The 27,949-nt window shown below is 35.4% G+C and overlaps 1 protein-coding gene across 4 annotated transcripts in view; it reads right to left on the bottom strand.

Annotated features, from left to right (window-relative positions):
* Positions 1 to 6,429: 6,429 nt before the first annotated feature.
* The window catches only part of LOC119643003 (protein BCL9 homolog), a 61,774-nt gene continuing 40,254 nt past the window's right edge, over positions 6,430 to 27,949 (bottom strand). Inside the window, exons 2-8 of one of the 4 annotated variants that reach the window (XM_038042361.1) lie at positions 15,596 to 15,877; positions 12,973 to 13,212; positions 10,659 to 11,240; positions 9,930 to 10,601; positions 9,027 to 9,848; positions 8,069 to 8,253; positions 6,430 to 7,997 (exon numbers count right to left, since the gene is read on the bottom strand). In XM_038042361.1, coding sequence (XP_037898289.1) covers positions 6,453 to 7,997; positions 8,069 to 8,253; positions 9,027 to 9,848; positions 9,930 to 10,601; positions 10,659 to 11,240; positions 12,973 to 13,212; positions 15,596 to 15,877 — 4,328 coding nt within the window. In that variant the 3' untranslated portion in view covers positions 6,430 to 6,452. Of the gene's footprint in view, positions 7,998 to 8,068; positions 8,254 to 9,026; positions 10,602 to 10,658; positions 11,241 to 12,972; positions 13,213 to 15,595; positions 15,878 to 27,949 lie in introns of all 4 variants that reach the window. The other 3 variants (XM_038042359.1, XM_038042360.1, XM_038042358.1) reach the window with 3 other exon arrangements.

The raw sequence follows: 27,949 nt of genomic DNA, 5'->3' as shown, positions 1-27,949 counted from the left end.
CTTTTCGCTTTACAAACATAATTTCACTGTTTCGAGAGACCAATTTTCTTCGGATAATTTCAGATATAATAATCCTTACCGACAATCTGAATTTAAGAATGATTTTCCATTTACTTTTCGCTAGGTGACGTCATTGGCTGGGATCTGCCTACGAGAAGCACATTTCTGTTGGGAAAAAGTGGAACTTTCGTCCTCGTAATATATTTCGACTATTTAAATAAATTGTATATCGGATAGAGTATGCTATTTATTCACGTAATAAAGGTTTCAGAATGTAATCAAAACATTGTTTTTGATGGCTTTGCATCCGAATACGGCAGTTTTGAAGCGTACTCCCATTGCCACAAGACGTCATCCCAACCCAGGAATGGGTAGTACTTTTTAAGAAGATGGCTTTGGATTTTTATATAACAAAGGTAATTGGTTTTCCAATCAGTTACAATTGAGCAACGGGCTTCATTAGCCTCGAAAATTAGCTCCGCTATTTGTTAACTGTTCGTGATAACTTCTTGAGATACAAATTTAGGTCTTGTTGTTTGTTGCACCAAGCGTACATCAAGTCATTTAGCTGGCCAGGGATTATCTCGTGCCCATTTATATTAATTCTCCAAATTTTTTGTGGCATCAACTTATTTAGTTTATTTATTTATTATAGAGTTTATTTTAAAATTTGCTGAAAAACCGTACATATCAAAAATTGACATCCTCAGGCGTAGAGCATTCCTCAGATTTTGTCCGCTGTATTCCATTCCATTCGCTGAAGGATGCTGTTGGATTATCGGTTTCATTAATATCGTTGTCAATTTCGCAAAGATTACCAACTTCATTAGCACCATTGCCAGTTTGGCAAAGATGAGTTCCATATAAATCCTCATAGATTGAATCTCATTTCTTGGCGGGTACTTATAATCCCTTTGGCTGCTGCAGTTACCTCATGTTTTGTAACAAAATTGCTCATAATCGTCGATTGGGGTTGTTAACGCCCCTAGATAGTCGTCTAAAAACGATTTTGCATTTCACTATATGATATATTGTATTGATCGGGGTGAGATGGCAGGTTCGAATAGGATAACTTTCATAACATAAATGTCAAATGTTTGGACTTTTCTGTACCTTTTCGCATATATTACTGTGCGCACTACTTTTCAGTAACCCGAATCTCGTGAATATTCATAGCAGCGGCTTGGGTTTATGCTGTATCGATCGTTTGAGACCCTGACCTGAGAGCTTATAGAAATGCCACTGATTGACGTAGCGAATTTTTTGGTTTTGGACAAAAACACGGGGTGATACGACTTATATTTTGTTTGCAAAGACCTTTACCAAATATTCGTTTGGTTTACGTTGATACCGATCGTAATTTTTGGAATTGCTCTCCAATTTTGTATTCACGTTTTGTAAACGATTCAGTACTTTTAAATAACTATCGTGATATTCAAATTCGTTTTTCTTTCCAAGAAAGCTAATGTCATATTGACAACCTAACTTCATTTTCAGCTCTGTTATCACTCTCAGACTGGAAGGACTCCAAATGCTTTTTATCAAAGCTCTCGATTGTAAAGTAATCAGAGCAGTAATAAATCTTCTTAACCATCAATGTCGATTCGACTAGCCAACACTTCTGAACGCTTTACATTTGAGCTAAATGGGGCGAAAACCTCATATATTTTGCTTACTTCCAGAATTATAAAGTGTAATTTCTCTGTAAATGCTCTACTTTTCTCAATTTATTATTATTATTTTAATTTTAGACTAATGAATTGAATTCTTAGACTAAAAAAAGAGACATTGAGCACTAGCAACACAGGCTATCGGCTCTTTCTCAATTTATGATACGTTTGAGCCGTTATCAATGAATGTTATAACTTTGCAATGCGCGTTTATGTAAACTGATATCAGTTTCAGTAGTTTTATCGTGCTTTACAATCGTTGGGATTACGTTATAATCACATTTGTTGTTACTAATAAGAGATGTGGAACTATCGCTGCTCTCGCCGTTATCTTTCCCCTCAAACAATAATCTGATGTCGCACTTGGAACAGAAGACCGAATGTTCCTCTCATCTTGCTCGCCATCGAGTTATGTCTTGCACGAAAGCAACAAAAAACAAATGCACTACCCTCGTTTACTGATAAAATACAAAATCCCTCACGGTGGTATAAATGGTGTTTATATTGGCAATTAGTAGATCTTAATTTGTTATCTTTGATAATAATGGCATTTGTATGTTACATCGTTTGCTCTTCTTTAGTTTGTTCAGTTGTATAGTTTCACAGCTTATTGCGACAAGACGATTTATTTGACGTGTAAAGAAATTTCAAGGTAGCTATTATCTGGTTATATTAAAAAAACTTTTACTTTTTCTTCGGCTGTATCCTTTATTGACTTATGCAAACATAATAAATTCTCCAAGTTGATGCAAACGTATGCATCTGCCATTTATTTCCAGTATCTGCAGCAAATTCCTGGATTTCTTAAACTCTTCGTAGCTAAGGAGTTTGAGATACTGGCACTCGTTACAAGGTTAAGCATTGATGCTGAGAACACCGAAATAGTTTTGCGTGGATGGTGAAATGAGCGCGAACCATATTACATCGGCATTGCGAAGCAATTCTGTGGCAATGAAAAACATGTCGAATACGATGATACTGCCTTGCGTCAATTAAAGGCATAATAAAAGATTTCACAGCAGCAACCGGAAAAGCTACTAAGAACACTTTTATGCAACCATTAACAATCATTAAACGTAGTAAAATTGATGATAGAGGTGTTTTAATTAAAAATTTATTAATACAAGGTATAAAGAGAAAAGGAATGTAAACTTTACTGTTTACCTGACCGCATAGATAATGTGGCAGCTAACATTAAATATCCGTAAATAAAACTATTAGAGCTGTATTCATAGTCTCATGTCGGATTGCTAAGCATTCAATTTGCAATACATGTGGTTACGCATAACATTCCCTCTTATTCAAAGGTGTAATTATATATCGGAACTGCGGTTTATGTTTTCGGTTGAAGCGTTTAGCACTGGTTATTGCTATAGGCTTTTTAGGGTTACGTAAGCAAACCAGCTGATGAACACATTCTCTCCCATTTGTGAAAAGCAAAATAGCTTACGTTTGGCATTAGTATTGTTGAGAGTTACACTTATAAAATAAAACGGCCGTATATTGAAAACAAAGAAAACTGCAAACAAAACAAAAAATTAAAACGAACCGGAAAATTATAAGAAAAAAGAATTTGAGCAAAAAAAAAAAATTTTTTTTAATGAGTATACAAGCCGCATTCCTCGTTGCTTAGTTTATTTAATCTTAACAAACCCAAACAAACAATTTTAATTTGTGAATGGTAAAGCATGTTTTGTCAAATATTAATGCGTAATCGTTTTATGTTGATCAATACATAAGTATTAGACAGAATGCTTCGACACATTATTTATTTGTGTATATTATACGTATAAATAATACACGTATAAGAATAAAAAAAATTGAAGTTATTATCAGCTTCAGTACCTTGGCATTGAACGTCCCCGATTTTCTTCTAATAATTAAGTTTGCTCCATTAATAATTATTAGATGGACTTTTGAAAGGAAGTTTTATTATCAATTTGTTTCTGGAGTAAATCTCGATCGCCAAACGTTGCCTTCTTTCCAACTGAACTCAACAAAAAGGAAAATATTAAATCTTTAAAATAATAAGTCGCACGCACTTACTTTCGTTTCTTAACTGTACTTGGCATATCGTCCTCAGGTGACACATCGAGTATAGGAGTTTGTAAACATATAAAATGCAATTAAAAACAAATAGAAACCCACTATGCTACACTATCGATAGAGACATATGCACCACTATCCAAAGATTTGATGGGTGCGCCAAATTTTAGTACTTTTCTTTAGGATGGTTTGCAATGAAAGTCAGCAGTTCACATAATTGTTCTTTGGAATATAACCATTCAATCACAACCACTGAATATTAAAAAAAATTAATGCAAACATAAAAAAAATACTTACTTTTTCCCTTTATTATAAATCTATTATATAACATTATTTGCCTTCATTACATAATAAAAATGATGCTAAAAAATCGTTCGTGATTTGATGTACAGTTATTATTTATGTTTTTCGATTATTTCTTTCGTAAATAGCTAAACTAAAAGCAATAACAACTTAAGCAGAAGTTACAAATTCTTCTCAATAAACTAGAACATAAAAGCTTTTTAAGCCAAAATAAGACGGCACAAAATATTGTCAACAAAGTTATATTTAAAGCCTTCTCTGCACATTAGATTAAACTCTTCTTTCTTTCGTAATCATTATTTGATTCAACGTCTTCGGTTTGCAAATTTTTAAATGTAGCCGTCGGAACATAAGCAATCAATGTATATCAGCCCCAAGAAGAATCCTTATCATCATTATACCGTCGACCAAAACGCACGCGAACGCGCAAAGGCGTAGACCGATTGTTTTAAGAAATAATACAATTGGCAGCTGCGTCAATTTGAAGAGTGCACTAAAGCTTATTTTAATTACATTTTTCTTTTATAATTAATTGAAAAAATTTAATACTTATGCAGTTTTTTCTACTTTATGTAAATTTTACCTCTTTTCCTATTTTGCAAAAATTATATCAAATATGTGAGTAAAGGGTATAAACAATTTTTTAAAATTGTTCTTTGACTCGATAGTTGGTTGATTTGTTTATCTATCAGAAAAGATAATCAGTAGTTTTTTTTGGGGTTTGTTAGCTGCAATTTAAATAAAAAAAAATTAGCTCCTCATTTCTGCTTTTCCATTTACTTATGAATGATTGCATCGAAATTGACGCGATATTCTTACGCGACCGAACGTCTATCAATTGTCGGATTAGTCACGAATAAAAGTTTGCTCTCAGATACGTGATCTCGATCTCAATCCCTGCATCTCTTTTCAAAGACATTTTTCTCCATGAAATTGATACTTGTATATAAACAAGCAACACAAATATGTCATAAGTATATCGATGGAAAATGATAACACATCATTCATCAATATACACTTATTTACAATATGATTTCGTATATAAAGATACATCAAATTGCAAATAAAATACCGAAAATTAACTGATTTATTCAAAAAAGTATGCCTTTACTTAAGGTCTAATGAAGTAGCTGCCCTTGGAGAATATATATTGTAATAAAAAAAGTGATTTGTGCGGTATTAATGATTTATGTAGTATGGATAATGTTTTGGTTTATCCTTCTTATTTGGTGTACCACGGTTTAGCCCTATGCTGCTCGGCTTCTGCGCGCCAAGTCTAGCCGTCTTATTTAGTGCCAATGTAGCTCGGCAAGAGACGTTCCCTAACTATAAGCTTTATGCTTCGGGCGGATTTAACGCCTTTAATAAAATAGCCAATTGATACGCTTTATTGAATTGATTGATAACAATTAATTTTATTCAATTCTTACCTGGCTATTTATACAGAAATTATTACACTAAATTATTCTAACGTAAACAGATAGTAATTGTTTTGATTAGGGCGCGTGGCATCGTATTGCATTACGAAATGCAATACCCAGCCAGTTGAAGTACGACAAAATTTTTGTTTTACTTTTTTTTTTTGTTACAGAATTATGCAAACTTAGCATAAGTATAATAACTCGCACTTCAAAGTGGATGCATGCGACGGTATGCGATCACACTACAATATATATATATATATACATATATATATATATACATATATATATATATATGCAAGTACCAGACTTTTGATATAAAGCCGTTAAATAAAGGAAGACAAGCATTTGTATAACAGTAACAAATTTGCAAAAGCAAAACTATTTTGTACATTTTGTTGAGTTATTCAATTTTTTCCTTTTTGATTCCATTTTAAGATTTGAAAGGCAGGGGACTGAATAAGATTTGCTAAGGCTTTGAACCAAAAGAAATAGCTTTCTATGCGCCCGACTCAGTTTTATGCTACAATAATACTACGTGTACATAATAGAACAACGGATATCTTACAATAATTTGCAAATAGAGCTACGTTCACTAATATTTCCTTAACATTCAATTTTTATTAAGATTTAAGTGGGTTATTTCCGCAAGTGAGCCGCGTAATGCATTTTTGGGTACATCTTGAGTCGAGAATTTAGATTAGAAGGACTTCAAAAGAAAATTCAATTCCAATTTTTATTAGAAAGTTAACTCGTTTGGCTTCTAAACTATGTTAACAAAACAACTTGTATAAGACGTTATACAGGAATATTATATATATATAAAGAGGCATATAGGGTTTCGCATAAAAACATAGGAATAGAAGAAGTTCTCGTATGTGAGTTGGGATCATATGCCATTTAAAAGTAAACGCGTAACCTTATGCACACAGTGTTCTCAAAATCACTTGCTATGTAAAAAGTACGGGATTAAAATAAATAATTCATTGTTATGAGGTGAATATATATTTGATTATTTATTAACAAAGAAACCAGCATTTGAATTGTTGGTCGGGTTCATGATGTTTGCAGAATTTCCAGGTTGTTGATTTCGCGTAGACGTTGCATATAGCTGCTGCTGAAAAGTATGATATTGCTGAGCATACTTTAGATCATTCGAAGTTGGTCCTACGAAAGACTTATAGTTGATGCTGCCACTAGAACATCCGGCAGGCATAATATTTCCGTTAACATTTAATGGATTCGGAAGTATATTGTTGCTGGGTCCTGGTCCTATTAGAACTGTCGCCTGCAAAGATCTCGATTGTGTTTGATCATTAGTAAGAATGTTATTGTTTGGTACCGCATTATTACTGACGCCTGCGTTTACGGCATTTAAAGCCATACTTTTGTTCGGCTTTTGCTGATACATTTGAAGCTGCCCCCCGCCAGAGGCCGCGCTATTGAACATGGATGGTGACGATTCGCTTATATCCATTGACTCTGGATCGTTACCAGAAAATGGACTTAAAGCGTTAGAACCTGTTGAAGTTATATTGGGCATTCCCGGAAGTTGCATTCGCGGTCCAGCTAACCCACCACCTTGAGCCATACTAGGCTGACGCATCGGTCTCATACCTCTCAAAACATTTCCATGTTGGTTTAGATTCAAGTCATGGGGAGAAAGTAGGCCACCAGTGCTTTGTAATTCATCTTGTTCAACCATACCTACAGAATTTATTTGGTTGCAATTGCCGTAAAAATTCATTTGTTGCATATTTGTTCCTAAGCCATTCGAGGCATTAGCCACTTTGCCTATGTCGTTTGCTGCATTCATTTGGGTTATGTGACTTGAACTATCTAGGACACCAACTCCCGACAGACTACCAGCTGGCCCTATTAGTTGTGGGTTGGTATAACGTAAAAACTCCAAACTTGGTGTTGCACGCATAGTGTTATTGTTATTATTTTGCGGTCGGACTGGCATGTATTGTATTGTGTTCGGAGTACTAGCTTTAACTTGGATATTAGGCGAAACGTTAAAATTGGCGAAATTTGTCGAGATTCGATGGTTTACCATACGATGTGTAGACATCATACCCGAAAATGGAGCTGAGCTCTCCCGCATACTGGTATTGACAGAAGTGAAAGTTGCGACGTTAGCATTGCCACACATTTTCGGACTCATTAGGCGTTGTCCCATTGGCCCTATCATATGACAATTGCTCGGACCAAACGATACGGAGGAACTACCAACAATACCCATATTTCCGCCGGCCGAGTTGCAATGTTCTGATATTGATGGATCTAATGAACTCATGAGACTGTCCATATTCATATTAGTGGACGGACTCATATCATTTACAGCGCTACCAGTGCCTAACGCCCCAATACTGCCGGGTGTACTCGCCATGTTAACGCCTACACCTAGTTGCTGCGACATTTGAGCCAGCGATGTAATTGGGTCAAAAGAGTTAGTCATCTTGCTTTGACCTGTCCTGTTATTGTTTGGATTCAACGGCATATTATCAGGTCGGCGGCTAAAATGTGACGACATTTGGCCTGTCATGTTTTGCCGCTAAAAAATGTATAAAGAAAAAATCCGCAAGATAAAGAAAAAAATATCGGAATGTGGTTAAAGTAGCTTACGTCCAAAACTCCTGATTGGTTTTTAAATGGGTTTGAAGATCCTCCGTTAATACCGTTTGCAAAATTTTGCCCTGGGCTTGAAAATCGGGGTTCCAGGTTTGATATTTCGACAAGTCCGCCAGTATTGCTCGCCATCAGTAGAGGACTTCTCGATCTCTGAGGACTGGGTCTTGTCGATTTCTGGTCTACTCACAAATAATAAGGAATACAAATAAAAATATAAATACATATTAAATAAATGTTTACTATCATCACGTATTTTAATTAACCTCAGAACGAGCACATTATAACGTAAAATACACAGTTTGTGATATGGGCCTTGAAACATAAATAAAGGTAGTTTAAGCAAAACAAAAGGAGTAAAGAGGAGAATCCTATATTTCCCTCTCTCCTCTTCAATTTTAAACGATAATTTTATTTATTTTACTTTAAAAACAAAAAATTTTATTAACTTTCCGTTCACTGCTTTACACCCCCTTCATTTCGTTTTCACTTTCCAGAATCTACTGCAGTTCATCACCTTTAGAGTTCGACATTTCACCACTTACACTAAAAAACCGTGAATATTTTGCATCAATTGCCATTGTACACATACGAGAACCCAATAAAGTCCGCATACAGTACGAAAAACTGCACTTTTGTTGGTCAAAAAATATATTTCTTAACATATAGAAATTTATATTAAATAACAATTCAAGTTTCATATGGTAGCAAAGTTCAATGTAATAAAGATTTATTTTATAATTTGAAAATTGATTAAAAATGGCGATTGAAGGTAAATTTAATAACTTCCTAAAAATATCGAGAACCATTGTAGTGCGACAAATTTCATTAAAATATCTAGGAAATTGTGACCTGTGCGTAGACTTCAGAAATATGTGGTCACATATGCCGACTGTAGCTAGGAGCAATAGACTTTCCGCACAAAAATTGTGATATTTTATCAATGTGTACGTACCTGTTGCAGAAGTATTTATATTGGATGTATCTAAATCCTTCGGAGACACATGTGACAGTGACAGTGGTGTACTAGGGTTACTATTTAATGAGTTTGTGGTGTTACGACCCCTTGTGGAAAGTCCAGCAGCTGCGCTTTGATTTATAGCAGAGGGAGAGCCCTCTTGGGAGTAACTAATTTTTGGTTGTAGGCTAGTATTAGCACTGTTTGATGTTGCGCCCGTTGTTGTACATGTGGATGTAGCAGGGGTAGCAGCTACAGACGATGCGGATACGTCCATGTTGGGTGAATTTGTTGGAACTCCCATGACACCACCTGATATTCGTGGAGACGGCAATGATAGATTCGATGTGGGATTGTGAGGACTCGATGGTGATTGAGATGTAATAGGTACTGAGGCAGGACGCTGAGTGCAATGATAAGGAGGTGGAGGACCAGGACGATTATTTTGTGCGTTAGTTGACATACATGCAGTCGTTGTATTCGGCCGTGAAGTCAAGTTCATGCTAACTGGATTGGCACGAGTTGATGGATTTGATAGTGCATTACAAGTTAAATCAGGCACGTTCCCCTTCAGTCGTTCTTCGTAGAAGGGTTGCTGTAATTTACTCCATTCAATTTGCGCTATAGAGCCTGCTTGAACCATTTCCGAATGAGCGTTAGCCATGTGTTTGTTAGTGTCGTTAACTGATGGAAAATTCTGCCCGAAACTTGTCAATAGATCGCTATTGTTGGGCATACCTCCTCCGTTGGGATCGTTAATATCATTGGCACTCACCGAACACACCATAGAATTATTAACAATGTTAGATGCAGAGCTACCTGTAATAATTGGTACCGAATTTTTTTTTATCATATTACCAGTTGTCATGCTGATTGGTGGATTAGCTGGTATGGAACTACCTGACATATTGGTTATCATGTTAATATTTGAATTCATTGAACTTAGAATGCTGTCCATATTAGAATGATTGTTCATTTGCATATTCTTTGGGCCCTTACTTGGACCACTACAACCTGTTATAATTGGCACATCACCAGCATTAATCATGTCGGATGGTAATAGCACATCTTGACCCAAACCGGTTATAGCATCCGAATTACAATTAGTGACTTTTCCATGAGTTATCATATTTGATTGCACGCCACGAACCGTGGGACCTATTTTATTACCTAATTGACCAGTAGAACCGGATAATGCCAGCATTGAGTTTGCCGACAAATTTCCTGTTGCAGCGTCCACCGAAACTTTTCCTAATTGGCTTCCTGTCATGTCAGCACGAAACTCATTACTACCATTTTCAGGAAATAAAAACTGATTCATTTTTTTCAATTTAGCTAGTTGCTCTTCCCGATGTTGCCTTTGTTGCGGTGTTAAATTTTCATCTGGAACTTTTACCCCTTGCAAAGACGGTATAGCGTTGTTGTCAACTTCTGATGAACCCAATTTACTACCAGCATCGACGTTATCCAAAATTTTTATAGCATTGTTCTCTGTAGATGTATCTATTCCACTACTTCGATTTTGTTCCCAACATAGTACGTCATTTTCATCGCCAGTAAGGGCATTCATTTCTAAATGTATATAGTTTTTAAACATTAAAATAAAAAAAAAATTTAAACAAGATATACCTGATTTGTGCGGCATTTTTGTTATAGTATTTAACCAAGATTGAGTTCCGACACCTATACCTCCACTTGACATATTACATATATTCAAAGTATTTTGTCGCTGAAGTTTTGTCATTTTCATCGAATTCTTAAGAAAGAAATCTTCCAGGAAACTCTTTGTAGCTGGCTGTGTGCAATGATATGCAATTATAGTAGGACACAGTCCGGTAAGAACTGCTTCAGCACCTTTATTAGCCAACTGCGTCGAGAAAACGAATATATGATTTTGCTGCTGCATGTAGTCAAGGCAACTGCCACCCATCATACTGCTGCCACTAGTATTCGTATTTGCGTTATAGGTGTGAATAGAGTTATGCGACATTGGCGTTGTTGGTGCATTGTTTATCACAACTGATTCGGAACAATAATCATTAGCTTTGGTAACTAACGAATGTGAGTTCGCATTTGAAATTGGTAAAATTTCAAGTCCACCTGCATTTGCATTATTGGCAGAGCAATCGTTATCATCACCACAACCCGCGTTCGATAAATTTATCATTTTGTCAGAAATACTATTATTTGCAGCAGATTCATTTATTTGAGCTAAAATGAGCACATTCCAAATTAAATGAAAACTGCAAGTTATTAAAAGCAACGTAAATGTGAACATGCTAAAAATTTTTTTGCAGAATTTGTAGCAAATTGTAGAGGTTCGAGCATTTTTTTGAATGTGCGAAACTATTATTAATTTGCATATAATTTGAATCATACAAGTTATAATTCTTCCTGTTACGCTCCAAGGAGGTTGCATTTAATATCGTTTCGCGATTCATCAATTTAGTATAAGCTTGTGGATTGAAAGGCATTGCTAGTTTCATATTCGTATATACTGATAAGTAAATTAGTAATGTAACAGTTTTAAAACTTATATCATCATTTCGTCAATTTCTAGATAAAAAACCGCCTCGGCGAATGGACTATTTACAGTCTGATGTCCTTTGCATCATTTGTAAAGAAAATATTGCCTTCTCTAAAGTAGTGAAAATTAACATTATTCCATGCCTATATACATCGACGGAGTTGTTGGGACTATCAACTACCGTGCTCTAATTTCTATAAAAACGCGAACGTATTGTTCTTGTTGATGAGGTTCAGAACTCCAGTGTTGAAATTAATACGACCACACGTTTTCTACAGTTTTTAAAATTGAAAAATAATATTTCTACTTCCTTCCGTTAATTAAAAATGTATACAATTTGCAGAACTCGATGAAAATTTATAATCTGTTTTGTTTCGTCATATCCGCGTTTTTTTTATTATGTTAATGTTTAGGTAAAAAATGCCAATTTTTTTTAGATATAAATTTTCATTTTAACAATCATTTATAAGTGCATCAGACCAGATCGCAAATCGTACTGGTCCGATACCGAAAAAAATCTTTCAAAGTCAATAATTTCCGCGACTTATCAACACACATTATCTCTAAAAAAATATTATTTCTAGAAAGTGACAACCAACGCCTATCAAAATTTCGTATTATCTTGATCATTTGTTTATAAGTTATAGCAGATTAAGCAATGCTTCTCGCATATCTTCCAACCAATGAAAAAATGCGTATGTTGCGGTTAAACATCACTTGTTTTTATGGAGGAAATACCACTTAAACTCAGTATTGGCTTGAAAAATGTTGCGGCATCTTTTTTGCGTTGAGAACAATCTGTCAATGGATCCCTGTTTTTAAATAAAGATTCCACAAATTTTTCTTGATAATCGAAAAGTGAAACTGGAATAAGTCTCTGACATCCTGAAGATAGTAAAGAGTAGCACACTCTACGTTTTGGATGAAAATTTGAGGACGAGAGTCCGATTTTACTCACTGCGAAACAAGAAGTTTGAGTTAATGGTAGTAAATTTTACGAATTGTATTCTGCAACCCTCATACGTAGCAACACGTAGCAGTATTTATGTAAGTCTACATGGAGAAAGGATGCCCCAGGAAGAGAGGAAAAAGGTGTGAGTCGAATAATGGAGTCATCGCAGAAGCTGGAGCGTATCTTAGGGGTTTGGACAAATTTGTGGAAAGGCAAAAAGGAAAACTTTAGAGAAGTGTGATTTATTACTATTGAAGAAGACTGACTTGATGAATAAACCCAAATTTTTCAGAAAGCAATTATTTTCACATTTAATCCCAGGCATTATTGATTGATGTATTGTATATACATACATATAATATATATATGAATATATATATATGTGAATATATATTATTTAATGTAGATGTCTCAAAGTCACAAAAAATTTTTCACTATTAACAGACACTGTTGAGGCCACTTACAGGAAAGTGATGTTCCAGAATTTTCCAAAAGGGACGCATTATGATTAACGTTTCCTATAGAACCAAAACCGACTGGTGACATGTTGTTCTCTTCTTTTTTAATGGCGACTCCCTTTTCTTCTTCAGCCGAAGCGATACTTTTAATTCCAGCAGTTGTTGAGGACGAGGACGACGAAAAACTTGTATTAGAGCCTGAGCTTGAAATAGAGCTCGAACTGGAAATGGAGCCGTTAGATTTTTCTGCAAATTAAAATTGATGAAAATAACAAGATAGTAATTCTAAAGCTTCACCACAAAAATTGAATTTAACAGATAAGTAAGCTTCTGGTAGAAAAGGAGTCCGTAAAAAACTTCTCAATACGGATAACTTGGCATTGAATACGTTTACATGACTAAGCATTTCTTTTCAACAGGATATTATCGATTTTGGTTTAATAATAGGTTATTTATTAGTATTGCAAATTTTGCAAATGCCAATTTGAATAATAATCATTCATTTCTTTGTTTTGTCCCAAAAATAAAAGCTATAGTTGTTAGGAAGAAAATTAGAAGTTAGTAGTTAGAAATTCGTTATTATTTTTCTTATTCCGGTACTTTAACAAATACTCATTTCAAATGCTTGAAGTATCCGTAAAAAAAGATGGATAAATAAATATTGGAACCTGCCAAATTGACGGGTTTGTGATTTCCACCTCAAATATTCTGCATAAGGCAGTAGATATCTTCAGTTATTATGAATGCGTTTTTAATGATTTACTGCAGCAAATATATATCCACTTTTTTCTTGGGCACGTTCACTTTGCAATTTTCAGATGTGGTACACCTATTTCTACTGAAAGCCGTCCGATCGACGAGCATATTTGTGAATCGTCACACTCGCGGAAATAAAGCTTGTTAGTTAAAATTCGGCCACTGCCTGATCGTTTTGAAATAAGTGGATAAAAAATGGATGAGATTTATTCACGTACACGCCCACAGTCTAGAAAAAGCAAAAACAACCTTGAGAAACTCGAAAAACTTTTTCCAATTTTGTTTATAACTTTCGGAACCGAAAACATCGAAAACTGGCACCTAAGTATTTGCCAAAACAACCATCATGTGCGGTACTAAAATGTTCTCGATCGATTTAGTAATACGTCCGTAATTTAAGATTAAATAGGTAGGCTACAATTTATATAATTCATTTAATTCTTTTTGACGCTGTCATTTTTGGCATTTTCTAAAGTTTTATATATATATATAAATAATATATAAATATGAATAATGTATATGCAAATTTAAATAACATATATAACATATATATATACTAGTCACTATTTATATTTATAATAATTAATATTAAACAATAAAATTTAGTAGAAAAGACATCTATTTGTAGTTTGAATTTTTCCTATTATTTGATAAGATCCATTAAAACATCGAAAATAATAATTTCAGCTTTTTAATTATATCCTTCCGGGTGTGACAATTCACAAAAATTACTCGTCTAATTGACCGATTTCAATAAAAATAGATATAAGCAAAAGGTCTGTAAATTTAGTAATGAATGATTTAAAGTAATATTTTTATACATTTGAGACTGAGTAATGTACTTATAATATAACTCTCGTATACATCTCGTTGACTGACCTATAATTGCGTTTTAGTAAATTTTTTAGGGGAAGGCAAACTAGTAGGATAACAGAATCATCAAATATGCAAGTATTTTGGGCTACTCTACACCCCATAAATAGTGCGCTAGAATATTGTTTTGAGCTTTGAATTCGTAAATAATTAAAAAAAGGCGTTTGTGGGATATTAAATTGCTGCTGAATCGTAGCATATGATAACAAGCTGTAAAAATCAGAAGAATAGAAAGACCTGATGCAGGAGTGTATGCGAGATATCAAGCTAAGTGTAAGTACAAAAAACTTTTGGTTTTTCTTTATTCGTTACTCTTGTTGAAAAAATTTAGATTAGAATTTATTTATATTTAATATTCAATAGACAAAAATTTTTCTTTACAGATGTTAAAATTTGGAATGAATGAAAAAATAATTTTCCTATTGACATTACAGTATTATAAAAGTTTTTATAATACAGAGTTGTTATATATACAAAGCGTTTTGTCAGTGACGATGAAATACATAGATGTTCCAACATTTTGTTTAAAACTGAAATTGGGAGATTCTTAGGCGTATCTCTCATTAATAACAGTAGTAACGCTTTTGCTTAGCAGCTATATGCATGCTTGCTCTTTCATTCTCATTATTTGCATGGGCAGGTGTTCTATTAATAGTCTCTTGATATGACGTTTTGTCACTTGTATGCATACCATAGCCTATATTCACTTCAAAACATAGAAATGGGTATGTTGCAAAGAAGAAAAACAAGGAAAACAATGAAATTAGGAAAATACAAAAGCAAATTGGCCTAAACGAAAAGCTTATAAACTTTTGTGGTTTCGTACTTAACATTTGTGCGCAGTATATAGTTCCTCATTTTGGAGTAACTGCTACAAATAAAAGTAAGTCAGATAAGACCGCTTTGGAACTTAAATTATATATGTACTACTTGTGTTTATAGTTTATAAAATTAATCAAATGTGCTAAGGAAAACAGTAATGAACAAATAAAGCACTTACCACGATCTTCTTCCTTAATAGTACCCTTTTTTTCGTCATCATTTCCATTGTTATCAAGAATAGGTTGAGGTGTGCTGCTGCTATTTGAATGATCGCTGCCGCTATTATTGGGAGAAGATTCATTATATTGAATTGAGCAACTGTTAATATTGGCTGAGCTCTTTCTGAGCAAAGACCCTGATGAAATATTAGACGAAGATTCTCGTTCATGACTGGTATTGTTATTAGATTTCTTGATAATTGGATGATCATCTAAAGTTGTATGTTGACTGTTATTGCTTTCTGCAATAAGTAATAACGATACAAAAGTAGAGGTTTGATAAAAAAAATACGCAACTTAAAATTAATAAAAGTAGGAATTACAGGGACTCGTGCCTAGCTGCTGTGATTTAATCACATATAATACTGAGATATTTCATAGTGGCGCATTAAGGAAAGTGAGCTTCTGAGATTTTTTAACGTGAAATTTGGAATTGTGATGGAACTAAAGCAATTAAGAATGTTCTATTGAGCCATCCATTGCTTATTTAAAATAAAAAAAGAATGGTAAGAAGGCTTACGCTCCTTCCCGTAAGTTGAACACTTCCACTCAGTAAAATCTGTGAAATATTATTATTATTATTATCATTATTATTACAATTTTAGACTAATGAAATAAATTCTTAGACTAAGAAATCTAAAACTATATAGGCTCTAATTTATAAAAATGTACATTAGATATTGAGCCTAATAGTTTTAATAAAGTAATATATTGAATTGATATTCTATTCTAAATCTGATTTTAGAATGAGCAAAGGGTTAATCGCTCCAGATGCAATACTTCTAGGCAAGCAAAAGTTAACGCAGTCGCAGAGAATATACTTTATAGTGAAAGTTTGTCCACGATTGCAGATTGGGGAGAAAGACTTCTTCAAGATCCATTGGTGAGTTGTAATTGTATGACCAAGGCGAATTCTCGAAAATGTTTGGATCTTCATTTTCTCAACATCAGTTGGATATAACGGTGGAGTTAATTGAGGGTTAATGGAAGAGTAGTGTTGATAATGGTATTTTAAATTTTCTTCTGCAATTTTCTCTTTAACTTTTTTTCCAATGTATCTTTGAAGATCCAACTTTTCCATGATATCATCCATAATTAGAGGAGCAGAAGCAGCATCCTTTGTCGCTCGATCAGCCTGCTCATTTCCCAATAAACCGATGTGACTTGGTACCCATAACATTTTAATTTTTCCCTCGGGTGTTGTAATTATATTCCCTAATGGGTTGATGGTGCTCCATCTCGAAGTCGAAGAATTCCGAATAGCTTGTAATACAGACAAACTGTCGGTGACAATGACAGTTTTGAGTTTATTTTTATGGGCAAGGTTCGCAGCGTGAAGGATAGCTCTGGCTTCGGTTGTGAAGTACGTTTTGAAGTACGTTCGTGAAATATGTGGTTGAGAAGAACTCGTTCTGTAGCATCAACCACGGCACAAGCTGGAGGCCGACCAGAAGATTTAGAGCCGTCTGTGTAAAAAAGATTCCAACCAGTACTCTCCAATACTTGGGTTTCTTCAGCTATTAGATTCCTCTAGTAGTCTTTCAAAATCCATGGAGGTTTAACACAAAAAGAGCGAAAATATTTTAAGGGAATGTCTAATTCTTTTGCGACGTACAAACAATAGTAAATTCCATATGGTGACTTTTGAATTTTCTTCGCAATAATAATCTTTCTCACATCATCACCGAGAATAGATTTGTATGAATTAAGAAGCTTGGGGATTATTTTAGCTTTTAACTCATACGGACTATTTTCTTAAGTTGGGAGATTAGTTTCAATTATAATATTATTTATGGGTGTCCGAAAAGCATAACAATTTGCTCTGAGGGCTTGCAATGTACTGTATGAAATTCACCTTGGTTAAAATAGAAGTTTTTAAAGGAAGCCAGTCTGTTTTCCAACGACATTTGCTGGAAAATGTGAGCCGTAGAACATTGAGCGTGTGCACACTTTGTACTGGTAAATCATTATATGCATCAGTTGATTTCCTGCATCACATATCTGCTTTCGACAAATGTGTACTTATTTTGATTTTTGTATGGAAATTTTAGCCTCTGCCGAGTTTGCCCATGCGGAGATCTCTCGTCGAGGATGTTGATTGCCTTCGTGCTATCTTTTTCTTTTGTTAAAATGTATACATCGTCCGCGTAGAGACAATGTTCCACTCTTGGTACACGGCAAAGAATTTTGCTAATTTCGTTGAAGGCACTCTGGAAAAGCGTGACACAAAGAGGAGATCCTTGCGGAATGCCATTCATTAGCGGAAAGGAATCAGAGCAATGATTGTTGATTCTAACTTTGAGCCCCCGATTCGACATGAATGATTTGATATATTTGAAGAATTTGGGTCCAACATTCCATGATTTCGAGAGTTAAAATAACATGAAGACCAACTATGTCAAATGCTTTTTCGAAATCAATTGAGAGAATTGTTACATGATTTCGTTTGGAAATTGCTTTGCTTGCAAAATCATCAATATGTTAAAGAGCGTCGATGCACCCTCTACCCCGCTTGAAACCAACTTGTTGCTTTGTTGTCAGTTTCTTGAACTCAAGAAACCAAGATAACATAGATGCCATAATCTTTTTCAATACCTTTGAGATGCAAGATAAAAGAGAGATGGGGCGATAACCCAATGCGGTGGAGACATTTTTCGGCTTTGGAATTGGAGCAACTGCTGCCAGTTTCCACGTGCAAGATATATAGACCAGGTGTCCTCTCCTTCGATTTGAAGAGACAACTTTCAAATTCTAAGGTAGATAAACAATATCCCAGGAAGGTGGCACAACTGTTAACACAATTTGAAAGATATATTGGAGTCCTTTTATTTTCGATGAAACCACTGGACAAGTTGCTGTCATAGAAGTATTCGCACCACACTTTCCCAAGGTAATTAGAAATCTCATCTGCGTCAGGTAAAGCTGGGAGTGCAGATGGCAGAAATTTGGTTCAGATTTGAAGTCTGTTTAGAGTAATTGATCCAATCCGCTTTATCTAGAAGGAATTTGGCTTGTTTTACTGGAGTAACAGAGGACTTTGAAAGTTTGAGATCGATTATGATGGGAACGTAATCACTATTATGTAGATCATCAGAAATAGACCAGGAAACCAAAGGAAGAAGTGTGGTGAGTTGAAAAGTGCGCTGGTTTTCCATCATTTAATATGAAGAGATTGCTTTAAATGACGGCATTTTGTAAAACGGTATTACGACTGTAGTTCACTGTTAAGCATCAGATATTATTCCAGCTATTAAAGTCGCCGAAGATGATTAATGGGGGGGAAAGTACAGAGAATAAATTGTAGAATTCTAGTTGGAAAAACGATTGCGAGGTGGGATATTGAGCGAAAGCACTGTAAATTTTATGTTTAACATTATTTGTATCGCTACGGCTTGTATGTTTGAGCTAAAATTTATACGTTTGTGAGGTATATTTGATTTTATAAAAACACCTACTCCTTGTTTGGAATATGAATTTTGATCAGGATTAGTGAAGTGTCCAGAATATGATTTGGGTGGAATAGGATTAAAAGAGCTTCTACAATGGGTCTCTTTAAGCGATAAAAAGGTTGGATTAAAATTACTAATGAGTGTACGGAGTTCATCAAAAATATTAATAAGCCCCTTAATGTTCCATTTTAGAATTTTCAAAACTTTATTTAATTGTAATGACATGGAAGCAGAGTGGTATTAAGGTTAAGTTGACATGTCAGCTTTTCCGTCGAAAATGTCACTATAAGAATTTTGATTTCGATTTTATGAGTTTTTCGGTTGCGCGCGAACTCCCAGCGTGGACTATTCCCATCGCGTAGAATCGATATAGCGTCTATTTATGTTGTAATGCTATCTAGTGCTTTTTTAATAGCAAAAGGGCTGATTTGTGAAATTCTTATGGTAGGATCAGTTGAAGAAATTACAACATATTTTTTGTCAATAGGAATGATATTACTGGTTTGCAACACCGGTTATTCCGAATTTTCAATTTTTTTCCCTGGGGGGATAAGTCCGCTAAATGATGAAATCTATTTGCGTTTTTATCTGGCGGCCCCTCGGCCATTATGCCCTATTGTTGTCTGTTATTTAGAAAATTATGAATTAACCACTCACTTGAAAAGATTAGGGAATTACTGAGAACAAAGACAGGGGTGATAAACTATGCTCTGTAGGGAGCATAGAAATGCCGAAACTCTCACCTCCAAGTGGTAATCCCCGGAACCGGTTCGACCGGCGAAGAAGAGTTTAAGGCAAAGACTATTATAACTCGGCGACGAGTTTTCTGATAGACGGTTTTAGGGGTTCACTGAGATATAGTATTTATATATCTTCTCAAAAGTTTTTACTATAAAGGAAAGTCTAACCAGACTCAATGGTAGCTGGTCTTGCATAGGAACTACGAATATAGTAATTGCTGAGAGCATGGAAATCTGGCCATGTGAGATTATACGCCCGATAACTATATATCTTGAAGAAAGATAGTCCGGAATTGGCTAACCGTGACTATATGGTTAAGTCTAAAGGCAAGAGTGGCGTATTGCATTTGTAAAACAAAGGGCAAAGTAAGGCTAAAGGATTTGTAGACTAATTTTAAGCACCACGGGGGTCAGGAGCCCGCTCATGGGGGTTGATTTGATGTACCAAGAAAGTGCGCTAGAAGGTACATCATTCAATCCTTGTGAGCCCTGACTGCTTGGGTACGGCTTTTCGGGGAGTATCGTGGCGGCTGTGGTTTTCACCATTCCATATCCATTAGAATAAATCCGGGGTGATGATAGGCCTCACCACATACCAGAGTGGCGGTTCATATGGCCATACACGATGAACCATCTGCGCACCTCGGGGTAAGAAAGGCCCCCTTATTAGGGGATTGTCTCTTCCCCCGGGGGTGATCACTCAACTTAATTGAGTGCCTATGGTTGTAGGCAACCCGTCTGATTAAGGCATCAAGCCAGGTGCAGACGTTAAACTCTCAGAGCGATCTGAAGATGATGACAATTGTTTTCAATATCATATTTTTATTTTTCTTTTTTTTTTGAATTTTTTTTATTAGATTTAGAGGAAAGAAAAGCAAATATGATATCTGCGATAATCATTTTTTGCAAAAACCATGAAAACACGCGAACTAAGTACACAAAAACACCGAAAACAGTTAAAAAATCGCAGAGGAAAAACAAAACATGCACTACTCAGAACACAAGCCGACCCGTATGCAAAGTTACTTTAACAATAGTCGAAAGTAAAAATATGCAAACACAGCTTATAATAGCAAAACAGCTAAATGTGACTAAATATAGTACCAACGTCTCTTTATATTCCGTGGAAAATTCAAACCCGAAAAAACTCTGTATCTAATGGAATACCACAAATACGGCACATTATTAGTTATTAAACTTTCTGAAATTAATATTCGATACCTTTGACAAAAAATGATTTAACCGTTGCACTTATTGCAAAATATCAATTATGCGTTAAGTGATATGTAATGCATTGTGACAAGTTCTGTTTGTGAAGAAGCGAGTTCACGTAGTTGAAAAGGGAAGCAGCGACTGCTGTGAAGATCATGAAATCCAAAGTCATTAGTTTACAAGTACTTACAAAGGTAACTTTGAACTCCTAAAACGAAAGAAAGGGCAATGTGTAGAAATTTGGTTCTTTAAAGGATAGCAAGTCGACGGTCTTCATACACATACCGATTTTTTCAATGTTTTTCACATTCTCAAGCAACAACAAGTTTTGTTTCGTGAGTTCTACATTCAATCAACATATATATTCGATATTGACTTTTTGTCTTTTTTTGAAAATAGTCGATGAATATTATACGATGCGCACCGCATGCCTTGCCAACGTACACTTGCTCACTTTTAACAGGTTCCGCCAGACTGCCAATTTGACGGTGGAGTGTACCGCCGAAATCATGTTTCATCCATCGCCGCATATCTCATGAAGAAATAGTTTTTATTTCGACTAAATAGCTTAAATACGTTCTTATTTCGGCGGTTTTAAGTGTTAAAATCTTTGAATACTTGGCAAAGGCGTAACGAACGAAAGTGTGTTCCTTTCTAGGCAAATGTGGACAGCTAAAACTTACAGTATCGGCATAATAAGAAAAATTTGGAATTATCACAACCCAGGACATTGGAAATTATTTAACCTTTTTCTTGAAATTGCAAGTGCTATTTTAAAACTAGTGTGTTTCAATTTTATTTACAGTAAAATATGTTAGATCTTTATGTCATTTTAATTCCATATTATCTTCCTCTTGGTATCGTTGTTTTTGCCGTTTACAAGGCAGATTAATTTTGTGTAGGTTAGTGTAAAAAATATTTTTTATTCAAATTTACTAAAGGTTTCAACTAATCCCTCTCTACTTGCATGAATTTTAAAAAGGCCACGCACGAGATTTAAGATTATATATATGTATTGTAACGAGTTTCCTTAGGCAGGGTATGACTCAGCCAATCCAGGATCCGTTGCAAGAAAATTTTAATAAATAATCAGGACCTTCGGGGGGAATGGTGTTATGATCTCTTAGCTTTATTGGTTCCTCTTTACTGGACGGAAGTATGAAATGGCTGGGGCAAGGAAAAGGAACCAGCGAGGTGACCCGACTTTGTTGCGCGCTTACCGTTTTATTTTCTTTTCTTACGACGTTCGACTTTCACTTTCTGTTCGCTTTTAATATCGCGGGGCGCTGGAAGAAAAGAACCAGATACGTTGCCAGTGTCATAGCTGCCGCCGGGGTGTCCCCGTTTCGCTACTCGTCGGACAATACAAAGACCAAGATATTCTTCAGTCAGCTAGTACATCCCCCATCCATAATGTCCGTTGTCCTACCAAGTCTTTCAGGGATGGTGATTTTGACCAACCGTCACATCCCCTATCCGTAATGTCAAAAAAAAAAGATTTGTCATATTGTCTGTAACCACTTACCTCCAGGCAGCTATGACACCGAAATGAACGAGTCTGTGCGATGCGCTGTTCTTTTATAGCCTGAGTCTCACTCGCTTGTCCTAATGCCAACATGCTCTATGTGTTTACATAAGTTTGAGGTAATATGCTTATGTGTATGCTTAGCTTAGGTTGGCTGTAGTCGCAACCTTAGTTACCACTCGCCTGATCCTACTTGTATACAACTTAAAACCAACTTACAACTAGCTTATTACTATGTTTGATCAAATATCTACTCGCTAAGCACTCAGGTACCAAATCCCGTGATTCGATCACCGTTAGGTATGTGAGTGCTTGTGCACTGAGTTTGCATGTACTTTGTATATAGCTTATTACTATGTTTTGTTCAAATTCTACTCACAAGCACTCAGGCACCAAATCGCGTGATTTGATCACCGTTAGGTATGTGGGTGCTAGTGCACTGTGTTTGCATGTGTTTTGTGTGTTTTTACATGTGTGATCGTGTCTTTGTACAATGTGTGTATGCAGTTTATGCATTATCGTATGTTTTTACTATTTCTTTCCCTACCCAAGTTCAATTCTGCTTGCTTTGTTTACTCTAACGGTGCTACACATTCTGCGCATTTTTACACGTAGAGACTCTTGCTGAGGTTTGTTTTGCATGCAAGGATTTTCTACCTAAGCTTACTTCTTGCTTGTTAAACATGTTGGGATTTTGCTTGTATTTATACTTTGAGTTTTATTTAGCCTTTGAGTTCTTGAGATTCTACTAGTATTTGTACTTTGAGTTTTGTTTAACCTTCGAGTTCTTAAACATTTTGAGATTCTACTTGTGTTCTTAACATATTGATTTCTTGCAACTAAGTTTTTCTTTTATTTGGGTTCTTGACTCCGCTCTTACATTTTGAAATTTGCATCTAAGCTTTTTGGTACACTGGGGTTCTTAATCTGTGCTGTGGTGTGCTTCTGTGTTTTTACAGAGGCCTCCTCACTATGTGCTTGTACTTTTCTCTTTACACACATGTGTTGTGTGTTTCTATGAATTAACTCACGTGGGCCTGTACAATAGGTGTTTACACATTTTTCTCGTTACAAGGTATAGGCATATTTAGTGTTTTAGTTTAGATATTATGATTTTATCTGTACAAGGTATAGGTATACTGTATAGGTATAAGTGTGTGTTTTATGATTTTGATATTGGGGGGAGCTGTCCGCGTATTGCTCACAGAACGGCCTGCGGGCAGATCGGACTTGCTGGTGGCGGATTGCGGGCGGACTTTTAAGCGGACGGACTTTTATTTCGTAAGGAAGCAAAAACGCTTACTTACAGTAAAAAATTGGAAACTCTGAGCGCATGTCGGGGTCGTGCTTGTTTTTGTGTCTTAACAATTTTCCAAGTTCGGGAATCTGATCGCTCCATTTCTGGTTTTGGGAGCGACACTGCCACGCAAAATTTGTTGGTATTATTAGCAGAGTCACGGACGCAGTCTTGGAATCAATGATAGGCTTATGTATTGATCATGTCTCGGCTGCCGTATATAGATTTATATAGTTTCTTTATTCAGATGGGAAAAGGTTTTTTTGCAAATTTATAAACAACACGTGGCACTGTCTGAAAAGCTTGAGAATATTAAAAATGTGTTCGACGAATGTTGGTATCTAAAGCACTCAGTTTCTTTAAAACTGACACCCGACACCTCATGTAGTAATATAAAAAATTATATTGCCACCAAGGTCCCATCTGTTAATCCAAGTCGTATTATTATTTAAATATCTACATTTCAAACTTGAGCCATCTTGACGTTCAAGATTCTAGTTCCAACGGAATACGTGAAAATTATGTCAAATAAACCGCACTAGGGTCTTTAATAAATGAATTTGCTTTACTGTGCAGGCCTCTGAATGTTGTCTGAATGTGTGTGAAATTGAATGTTTTCCCAGGCCCAGTGACTATCATTTGCTAAAATATTATAAACCTAAACTGTCAAATTCACTACTCATCTAAATTCAGTGAGCACAAAATTTTCCTCTTTGGCTTTTACTGAAATCTGGTTAAGGCCTGATCTGCATTCCTCAGTACATTTTCGAAACACTTTCTATATTTTTACAGGAGATCGGCTAGAATGTAGTGGTCGAGGTGTTTTAATCGTCACATCAATCGCATTTCCGTCCTATTCATTTGAATTTCCAACTCCTCCAGACGTTGAATTTATTTCAGAAAACCACGTATTACAAGGCCTGAAATCACTAAAACATAATTGCGCTCCAAGGCTTGATGGCTTTCTACAATTTATACTCACATAACGTTCTGGGGAACTGTGGTATTAACATAAATATTTTTAATCCTTTTGAGAAAGCAGATATTTTCGTCGTGTAATGAAACAGTTGCTTGCTTATTCCACTTCATAAATGTGGAAATGTCCCCGACGAGAACTCTACAGGAATTGAGTTCTTTACCCAAATTTTTAGAATGAATTGTTAGTTAGCTTTCGCTATCATATCTTGTACTTGTCCATTTTAGCGTGGCTTTCTGATAGGATGATCAACCTTTACGAATCTTTTAGAGATTACTTGTGTTATTTTTAAGCCTTTCTCTAGTGGGTTTCACACAAATAACATACATACAGAGACAGTTTTTGACCTAGTTAGTCATAAATTATTACTTTTTAAACTTCAGGCCTCGGCCTTTCTTCTTCCCCCTTATTGAAGTGGCTAAGCTCTTCTTTTCATAACGACAAGTCATTTAAAGTACTATTTAACCCCATCAGATCTGATCAATTTCCCATGAAATCAGATGTCCCTCGCGGCAGATATGTCCATTTCCAACTATGTTATAGGATTTTAAACGGTTTTTTCATTTGCTTTGGACTGTTGTCTCGTTCACTTAGGTAATTTGGTAAACCAGCGCTCATTAGATTGTATGAAATCATATTAAAAAAATTCAAGAAACTTTTCTTTTCAAGAGGAATTGCATTCACTGCTGACAATTGGACATTCGTTCATAGACTTAAGGGTTTTATTCCACCAAAGACTACCTTCCAATATGTACTTTCGACTTTCGTTAAATTAGTCGAGGTCAGCGTTAAGTTTTATTAAACTAAGGTTCAAACAGTTCAACAATCCATATGTTACAAGAACTCTTCCTTCTTTCTATAGAAGCTACGCAGATCCAGTCCACTCCTTCCAAAAGCAATCTCTGCTCTTTGCTCTTAGGAATTTGGGTTGGGAACCGCTTGCCTTTGCCTCTTTTTTAAAAATATATAGCTTTTGGCTGCATTATCGTCACTTGGTAAACGTGGATTTATCCTTAGTGTTTCGTTCTTAATTATCTTAATAAATGGTTGGCTCGTCGAAATTACTTGGTCAGATAAACTTCAAGATTTCGAACCGTTTCTATAGAAAATGTATCTTCATTAAACGTAGTCAATGCAAATGAAATTATGAACATTTCAACCGCTTTAGGACCTACGGTATAGTTTAATATCAATATCAGATTTTCTAAATTCTATCAAATTCGTAATATGGTTGCTTAGTCTATGTTGTATCCAAATTAATTTCTAATCGTGATAGCGATATTACACGAAAATTGACCTAAATTGGTTCAATATTTTCACTTGCTAAATTTTTGCATATCTGTAAAGACTTAGGGCTTCACTTCCAACTCGAATCTATAGCAGTGCTTCTGATCTAAAGGTGTACTCCTTTTTTTCTCTTAGTTATTCATACATGAATTCTGTTCTTGCAATCATTCATTTTTCTTGATTTACATACTTTTATAATAATTTATTGATAATATTTAGCATAACATTTATTGCCAAGGGTCAGTCGAGCTTGCCTGTTATATTATTTCCGTTAAATTTCATGTATAGATAAACAAACTAACTAAATTTCAATCAATATACCTTGCTTAATAAAGCTGCAATTGTAGCTAAATTTGAAAAATCCTTAAATAAATAACATTTCGTGTTACATTCAAACAATATACTATACTCTTCTCAAGTTTTTTAGAAGATAAACAACTCTGTCTGATTAATTAACATTAAGCCGCTGGAAAGAGGAAATCTATGGAAGCGTTTTCTACTGGCAGTTGGTGTTGTTATAGGTAATGTGTAATAGAAATAATTGGCGTAGCGAGTATAAAAGATTCTTTGTCAACATAAACATATATTTGCCCATATAAACATAAAATGCCTCAACAGTTTACAATTTGAACATGAAGATGATGAATATGTTTATACCTGCCTTGATATGTACTCACCAAATTTCCAGCCGTTTAGAACACACTTGTTAGTTAACGCTTGAGTCAGTCGTTGTTAGTGTTTTTGCCTTTGAAAAGCAATGTGCCTGCATAAATTAGCGAAAGGATTCGGAAAGGAAAGGATCGGTCCAGATTTACGTATATGAAATTTTAGGTATTTGAAATGACATGCGATCGTATCAGCTTGAATAACAATAAAGGTTGGGAACGGCTTAATATTATAACCACTGGCGAAAGCATCGCTCAAGTTCAGAAAAGGATGTACGGACGTCGACATGGGATAAAAGCAAGACGTGAACTTTTTCAAAGAACGTATTTGCTAGATGCTGAATCAAGATTTAGATATGAGGAAACTGACCACATTCGTATATGTGTATGCTTGATTTAAGGCCCCACCCACCATATTCTCCAGATTGGAGTAAATTAACTGCACCGAATGCTCGTGGGCGATGAAAACTATAAACAACAATCAAGTATCCTGAATACACGATTATCGATGGATAGTTTTATAGACATTATTCCAGATCACTGAGTGACAAGGAAGATCAGCTGTGGAAGCACAACTCAACAGGATGGTTACGGTTAAGTATGCTACAACAGAGTCATGACGACCTTAGAGACAAACGTGGGAATTCGAAAGACGATGCAAAGCGTTAGCCGTTACTTCCATTGGCCACAAGAGATAGGTTTCATTAATCGATACCTCCATAAACGTAAGCGTGCGAAATAACCAGTATCAGAATGTTCAGGCCAGTTGGTCACACCATGTTGTTAGAACATTGCGTCGAATTATTGCCAACGAACAAGACTTAACCAGAGCTTTCTGAGAGTACATAGTAGCACTTTTTTTACGGGAATCTTCGAGATTTTGTTAAAGCACAGAACTTTCATCGATCTATTTAACTCCATATTCCAGTTTTTAATTACCAAATACCCTTTATGATGCAATAGAGGGCAACGGAGCGCCTGTGCGCAGAAATTCAAATGACCAAAGCCGAAATTTGCAAAGCCTATGCGAATCATTGAGATGGAACCTGAAGAATGCAACCCAGGATTAGCGAGAATGTTATAACCTATGCCGTTGCCCGCAAAAGCTATGAATTGAAAATGTGGTGCTAGTGAAATACTATCCTCTATTTATGGCCGCCGAC

The sequence above is a fragment of the Glossina fuscipes genome, unplaced genomic scaffold (genome assembly GCF_014805625.2).
Source record: "Glossina fuscipes isolate IAEA_lab_2018 unplaced genomic scaffold, Yale_Gfus_2 308, whole genome shotgun sequence".
NCBI lineage: Eukaryota > Metazoa > Arthropoda > Insecta > Diptera > Glossinidae > Glossina > Glossina fuscipes.
This window is presented reverse-complemented; position numbering and strand designations above follow the sequence as displayed.